We start from the raw sequence: 8,094 nt of genomic DNA on the forward strand, positions 1-8,094 counted from the left end.
TGAGTTTATAACAAAGACTTTTGTTGAAAAAATAGTAGTTTCTAGCAATTATAATGAATAATGATGACCAGCCTGAAAAATTTACAAAATGTCAGCGACCGTCCGGATCTCCTCTCGAATTCAAGCACGAAAAAATAGGCTTGTTTCCACAGAGACAGAGCCAGCTGCAGGAGGAAGAAAAAGGAAAAATGTAAGCTCATCCTATGGATAATTTTCAGATACTTCACTCGTTAGGTTATGTATAAAATCGTAATAAATATCATGTCGAATCTACAATGTAGTCCCATATATGTATGTTTATGTCAGCGCAATTGTGGAAAAAATTATTAACTAGTCTAGGCGGCTGGCCAGCAGGCCAGGGTGACCAGATTTCACAAAATGAAATACGGGACAAACTCTCTCTCTCTCTTATGTGATCCCTCCACTGTTTTGGAGATTCTCAGAAACAAATAGAACAATTCCAAGTCTGGTAAGTTAGAGATTCAACATCAAGTTGGAGCGGTGGTCATGAATTTTATTTATGTAGAATTAGAAAAAAGAGAGATTTAAATTTTGAGGAGCAAATATCAAATCGACAAACAAAGAATGAAAAAACTCAAGAATTGGAAGGGAGGGTGAGCGAAAGAATGAAGGAGAGAAAAGAGATGAATTGAGAAGAACAAAATAAGGAAAATATGAAGGGAAAAAATAAAAGAAGGATGAAACACTGAAAGAAAGAATAAAAGAGAGAAAAAAATGTTTCCATCATTCTCTGAAATGAATACCGAAAGAAAGAAAAAGAAAGGAAGGGAAGATGAACAAATGTGTGAAGCTCAAAGACAAAAAGGAGAGAAAGGAAAAAAAGAAAGTAAGATAAAAGGAGGAGGAAAGAAAGAATGAAGTGAAGGAAAGAGAAATGTTTCCTTCATTCTTTGAAAGAAAAACAGGAAGGAAGGAAAAGAAAGAATAAGGTCAAGAATTAGAAGGGAAAAATAAAACAAAGAATGAAAGAAAGGCATAAAAGGAGGAAAGAAAGGAAGGGAAAATGAAGGAAGGAGAGAATGAAAAAAGAAAATATTGGAAGAAGAGAAAGAATGAAAAGAAAAGGGAGAGGAAGGGAGAAGGAAGCAAAGAAAAACGGCTATTTAGTAAAGAAGGAAAGTAACAGAAAGAAGGAAAGAAAGAAAATGAACACAGAGAGAAAGAGAAAGGGTCAGGAAAGAAATCTAGGAAATAAAGAAAGATGGAACAAAAAGGGCAAGCAGGAAGGATAGAAGGATTAACAATGAAGGATAGAAAAGATAGAAAGAAGAAAAAAGTTCAAACTTCAAGCAAACAAAACAAATCCAATCATCTAACAAAAATCATAATGATATTTGGTGTTTTAAAAATATATTTTTAAAATAAAAAAAACTAAAATGTTTTAGAAATGAATAAAATTTCAATGTGAAACATAGTCAAATTTAAAAATACAAAGACTAAGAGTAAGAAGAAGAAGAAAAAGGGCAAAGTTGAAGATCAAGAGACAAGAAGTGAGGAAGGAAGATGAAACTAATACCCCTTTCATAAACCCAATAAAACCCAATTATGCGGCTAATAGCAGCATAATTTGGTCGTAAAATCAGAGGAGGACAAGAGTTATCCGCATTATTCTGATGCTGCTATTATACGCATAATAGCGGCATCGGGACAAGATTTTGAGTTTATGAACGTATTTCCAAATAATGCGGATAATTGCCATGGTGCGGTCACAAGGTCACCCTTTTCCAACACAACCGCATCGGAGGAGGCGTGTCCAGTTGTCATGACGATTTTCCACCTTTTTCAGGACGGGCGCTCGTAAAAATAATGCGGATAATTTTCGGAGTTTGTGAACGCAATTTTTATTGAATTATCGGCATTACTCTTAGGCGGCTAATTGGAGGATAGGTTTTATTGGGTTTATGAAAGGGGTATAAGTAAGGTCTGGAAAAGTGAAAGAAGAGCAGGTTTCACCACTGTATTCAATGAACAAGTCTATGAGTATGACCTAGTCATAGTGTTCACTGACACAGTGTCAGGACAGGAGAGAGAGAAAAAAGAAGCCTTGCCCTTGGAAATTAAGAAGTGAAATCTGAAAAATATGACATTCATAAAGGGAGAGATATGGGAAACTATGTTGATGAAAGGGATAAAAAGATAATAAAAAGATGAAGAAAAGGGAGGGTGATGGTCATGATGGAAGGAGGAGGGAAAGGCAGAAGGAGGATTAGGAAGCAAACATTAGATGTCTGATGGAGCAGAAGAGTAAAAGAACAGGAAGGGGGAGGATGGATGGAAGAAAAGCATAGTCATGGTGTATACCAGGAGAAGATTTTTTGTTGGCAATTGATAATGATCATTTCCCTCAAGCAAACATTAAACAAAATTTTATATATGATGATCATGAGATCTGGGAAACTAATTTGCTCTAGCAATTCAGCAATTGCCCTAAAAAAATGTGGCCAAAAATAAATATTCCCCTCAAAGCAAGAACAAAATAAAAAAAAATGATTTCCCACTCTGCTGCATGCAGAAGACGATAACTCTAGTCTTTTCCTGATATCTGATTTTAGATATGATATAGATTTCTTTACTCTCAAGATTTTTCTGTTACTCTTCTATCAGTCAAAAGATGACCAAACTCCTGCCATTCCACCAACAACCCCTGCAAAGAAGTCTGCAGTAAGTCAGAGTGCAGTAAGTCAGAGTGACGCCAGTCCAAGTATTACCAATGCCACAGCAGTACCTACCACACAAACTAAAGCACCATCAACCTCAAGCAAAGCATCGAACATAGTTACCTTGTCAAGTCCTGCAAATACACAATTGAGTGCTACTGTGTCAACAAGGTCATCACAGAGAGGGTCATCATTGGTCTCCAAGGAGGATGTGAAATCTGTGCCTTCCACACCTGCAGTGAGGCAACCAGTTGCAGTTCCAGCCCCAACAGGAGATGCTCCAACTGCCACTGCTCCTGGAGGACCAGTCAAGACAGAGCCAGCGCCACAGGGTACCAATGGTGGGTCTACTGCTCAACAGGAAGTTCAAGTCTTGCCTCCAACTCACATCTTCAAGAATCCAAATTTTACAGTAGGTCTAGGCTTATATCTCAATTGTCTCTCACACCCAGAGTCCAGAGATTGTATATTTGTTTGTGTGTGTAAGCTGTGTTTCCATCTAAATAAAGCATTTGTCAGAATAAAGTTCTCTAAAAAATCTGGAGTGTTGATAATAAAAACCTGTTTAACCTCAAAGTTATCTGGATATGAAAGAAAATCCTCAGCTGTTCATTGATACCTTGTATGACCTTTAGTAAAATACTGATGTTATCTTTTATTAAATTAATTATTTTGCAAGAAACATGAAGTCTTTGTGGCCTATATATTTTATTCTTATGTTCGATGTTGGGCTGAGTTTTACTTCAACACAGCACCAAAGTAAAATTGATGCTGGTCCAGGGGCGAAGCTCACCAGATGATGAGCTATTAGTAAGATATTGACAATTTTTGTAAACTCACATTACCCGTTTAAGCTTGGGACGGCCATCTGAATTTTGCTTCCAAACACCAGTGCCAACACCCTACTTGAAATCACCCATTGAAGTGTTTGTTATATTTCTATATAGATTTGTTTTTAGACTATTATCTATGAAAGCAATTGTGTTTTTATTTGAAATTTCTTCTCTCCATTTTTTTTTTTTTTTTTTTTTTTTTTTTACAGTTTTCAGGTAAAGGAGGTTTGTCAGCTGGGAAGAAGACAAGGACATGGAAGACATTGAAGCAGATAATTGCCTCAGAAAGAGTTCAACTCAATAGACCAGTAGGATCAACATGTAAGTTACAAAGATAGGGCCCTTTAGAGGGATATTATTACATAAGGGACCCAGATACACAAATCTTAGTAATAACGTTGACTTGTGACTATGATTGCTTATAGAGGTCGAGGTTGAATAAATGGACATTTCATAAAAATAAAACCTCTTCTGGACAAAATCAAATTAATGACAGGGTGTGACTGTTGTGTTTGGGCTAAAAACCACTACTCAACTACACCCAAAACACCACTAATCCAAGCTGTAATCTACAACCATTCTCCAACTTATACACTACCATTTCTACACATAAAGGACTGCTAAATCACATCAACAACAACAACAAAAGGAAGGAAGGAGTATTTGACATAAAACTACTACTTTTTCAATACTACATCACACAGAACCCACATATATCTATGTACCAAACAGTTAAACCACTGATCAGTGGAATTCTCTGAACTTTAAACCACAAGGTCACATTAAAACCATATATTTCTGTATTCTTTGATTGCTGGAATGCAGAAATAAAACAAACTGAAAGATATTACATAATGGATTTACTATTGACACATGTTTTTTTTTCTCCATTAACACAGATAGCAGCATTGATGCACCACCTTCAAGAAAACCACCAAAGAAATACTCTGATATTTCAGGTTTGCCAGTAAGTAATAATCTCTAGAATTCAGTTATCGATTCATCGTAATTTCACAAGTATGTGACACTTCTCTTGAGATGCTTTTTGACTTTGCTAGGATTTACGAATATCACTACCTGAATTAGGGTCTATGTATACTTACTTTCCATAAAAAATACTTTTTCATAATGGTCACTATTTAAAATTTGATAAAAGTGACATTATTATTTGGGATGATTATTGATAATATTAGAAGTGAAATGATATTCATATATGGAAAGGGGGTCTGTTAAGTACGATATTTGTGAATTACTCTTCCTAACAAAGAAGAGGTATGATATTCAAAACACAATTAAATAAGTTACTCTTTTTGTGTACTATGAATAGGGGTCATTGTGAGTAGCAAATTCGACCATTAATTTTTTACTACATTGAAAATGCAATTAGAAAATTGTACTTTCAAAAAAATTGTCTCACATATGATGTGTTACTCTTGAATGTTCTTTTCCAGGCAAAATACACAGACCCGCGCACCAAGCTGAGGTATTCAAATACGGAAGAGTTTGCTCAGTTACGGATGCTGCCTCAAGATATTGTAAATGGACTCTTAGCTTTGAGAAGAGCAAATTTGGATGTCCAGTGATGGGGAAGTATCAGGAGCAAGAGTGGAAGAACAAGGAAGAGGATAACACAGAGAAAAATGAAGGAGGAGATGACAATCAATGAGAAAACAAGGAGGAGATGGATTTAATAGAACAATATGACAAATAAAAGAGGAAAAGCATAAGAAGGAGAAAGAGGAAGATGATGAGGAAGAGAAGGATAATATGTGGTCTGTGGAATAGTTGAAGAAGAGGAGTAGGAGAGGAGGAGAAATGGGAAGACAAAAGATCAGCTCATCTGAAATCCGTATTAGACTTCACATGATTTAAACTACCTTATTCAAGCTAATAGTCTGCCAAGGATCATTGTTCTTGTTTCGCTTTTCTGATTGTTTCAAATGGAATTATATACCCTTTCCATATATATATAGTGTTCACACGTTAGTTTAGTCGGAAATGGGGGTTCCCGTGCACCATCAGAGAACATTTTTTTTCACCAATTTTTTGTATTGCCTGAAATGACTAGTTAATTAATTTTGACGTTCCCTTTGGCTTTCGAAAAATAACAACCGGGCTGTCCAGAGAACGATTGTAATCAATTCCCACTATATGAATCATAGTAAGAAGCGTATTCATTTAAGATTTTCCCATTGTCTGTGTAAAAAAATATGAAAATAATTGGTTTTCATGAAAAATCCAAGATACTGTCGAAATTACCAATTTTGAACCCCATGGGACACGATTTGGCAAAGGGAACATCAAGATTAATTTACTATACTCTTCAGGTAATACGAAAAGTTCGTTAAAAAATGTTCTCCGATGGTGCACAGAACCCCCATTTCTTATTCAACTACATGGTGAAACAAATTACCCCACTAATGACAAACGATCTGCCTCAACTATCATTTTTGTTTTTGGAAAGAATAATGATATCACTATACTGTAGCTCTTTGCACTGAGCCAGACAACAATAATTCATCCTATAGCTGCTTTATTGACATTTTTTGCTTCATGTTATCCCAATTGACTTTAACCAGAAATTATTTCTGAGCTTTGTCATGGTGTATATATTCGAGCCTTAAGAACTAAGGGGAGGGGGGGGGGGGGAGAGGGGTGGATGTCCAGACACTCTTCTGTTTGGCTTTCATAAAATCAATTACTAAACAGCACAGATTATTGTTAAACTTTCTTCTTTGTGATGATGTCAAACATCCTCCCAATTTATTTATTTGTTATAAATTTGCAATAAAATATAAACTTTAAAAATGTTTTCAGGCTATTTCATTGAAGAGTATGTGAGGATATGAGAAAGCATTATTTTGTTCTCCATTGTGAGAAATAATAATCCACAGAATTAAGTATAGATAGTAACACTTTCCATCATAATTAGATAATCAAATTCTCTTGTTTTGCTAAGGGTTTATACATGGTTCTAGATGCTTGATTAGACTTTGCCATGGCATAACGATTGATTTTAAAAAGGGGAACTTTACAAGCCAAGTCCACCCCAACAATGTTAATGTGCAAAATTTTCATGACATAGCAATTATATGCAAATTGCAAAATAAGATTATTGATGACCTTAGCCATGCACTATTTTGTATTTTGTTATATCAAACATGCTGCAATTCCTCCATGATTATGTGTAATTTCCTTTGTTGTGATTCAATTTAGAGCACCCTTACAGTCAAATCTTAAAAAAAAAATGCAATATTTCATATTACATGTATAGAATACAAAAAGGTCACCTGTGATTAATTTTCATATCAACTTCTATTCTATTTGATGATTATAATTGTATGCAAGTTAATTGAAAAGTGGAAGGGGATAGAGAGAGGGAGAGAGCCAGGGAGAGGGGGGGGGGCATATCACTGCCATCGGAGAGTGGACAGCATTAGCGAGAAAAAACACGGAACAAGGGGTGTTTTCGGAGAAAGGCATGGAAAAAAAGGCCCCCTAAATCACAGTGGCCTAAAATGCGAGTGAGTAATTTGCAAATCTGGAACACTTGCTCATAAATCCCTGTTTAGAGTGTTCAAATCTGGGACATCTGCCCTCCAATCCTTGTTTAGGCAATTTTTTTTTTCAGTACTATTCTTGCAGATGCTGTCCACTCTTCAAAAGCAGTGACCCCCCACCCCTGGAGAGAGATAGTTGGAGTAGGGAAGAGGAAGGGAGAGGGAAGAATTAAAGAGGAAGAGAGAAAGGGAATTAAAGGAGGGGCTGGGGGGGGGGGCTAATTTGAGGAACTCCTCATTGGGTGGAGAGAGTTAAAAGAGAGAACGCATATATTTTAAGAACTTGCAATAAGTGGCAAGGATATATTGAGGATAAAAAAAACGGACGATTTCACTTTCCACATACCCCATGGGATCTCGCTGCACACAAGATAAATGGTTTTGGCCTGTCATACATGAATTCAGAATTTCATAAAAAACAAGGCTAAATAATATGAAAGTTCTGATGATCAAGAAGCACTTGCATAACTTGCCAGCTGTATTGGCAGAAGCTTACAATCAATACTGAGTGAGGGATGGGCCTGGATGGGGTCAATAGAATGTTAGGGTTTATTTTATAGACTACATTTCATGAATATTAATCACACTGAATTGTTGGGATATAAAGTAATTTGTGACCCATTGAGCAATGACATTCCATTTTTAAAGTGTTTACATAGTACAAATATATATGTACCTACATGTAGATAATTATATCCATTTAAACTTATAACGTTTCGGGGCCGGGTATATACCTCCAGTCTGAATAGAATTTCATACCATCCAAAAACAAAGTCGACCCTTCTTCCTTTTCTCCTTTGAAATGATCCTGCTTTCTTCCCCCATCCCATTTTCATTTTTATTTCTTTTTTTATAACATCTTAATTCTTCTTTCTCCTCGATCCGGGTCCTCGATCTACTTTTTCTTCTTCCTCCTCCTCTTCATCTTTTTCTTCTTTAAGTTCTTCTTCCTCTTCTTCTCCTCCTTTCTTGATCGCCATCACCATCATCCAGGCATCATCCCAGATTTGGCAAAATCATGTT

At 36.0% G+C, this 8,094-nt stretch overlaps 1 protein-coding gene across 1 annotated transcript; it reads left to right on the forward strand.

Moving 5' to 3' along the window:
- The first annotated feature begins 62 nt into the window (after positions 1-62).
- On the forward strand, positions 63-5,321 carry LOC129274656 (mucin-2-like). Its single transcript, XM_054911428.2, has 5 exons — positions 63-190; positions 2,626-3,090; positions 3,721-3,832; positions 4,411-4,478; positions 4,963-5,321. Exons 1-5 carry the CDS (start codon positions 89-91, stop codon positions 5,092-5,094), a joined length of 879 nt encoding a protein of 292 aa, XP_054767403.2. The 5' UTR covers positions 63-88; the 3' UTR covers positions 5,095-5,321.
- The last annotated feature ends 2,773 nt before the right edge of the window (positions 5,322-8,094 follow it).

The sequence above is a fragment of the Lytechinus pictus genome, chromosome 13 (assembly GCF_037042905.1).
Source record: "Lytechinus pictus isolate F3 Inbred chromosome 13, Lp3.0, whole genome shotgun sequence".
Lineage (NCBI taxonomy): Eukaryota > Metazoa > Echinodermata > Echinoidea > Temnopleuroida > Toxopneustidae > Lytechinus > Lytechinus pictus.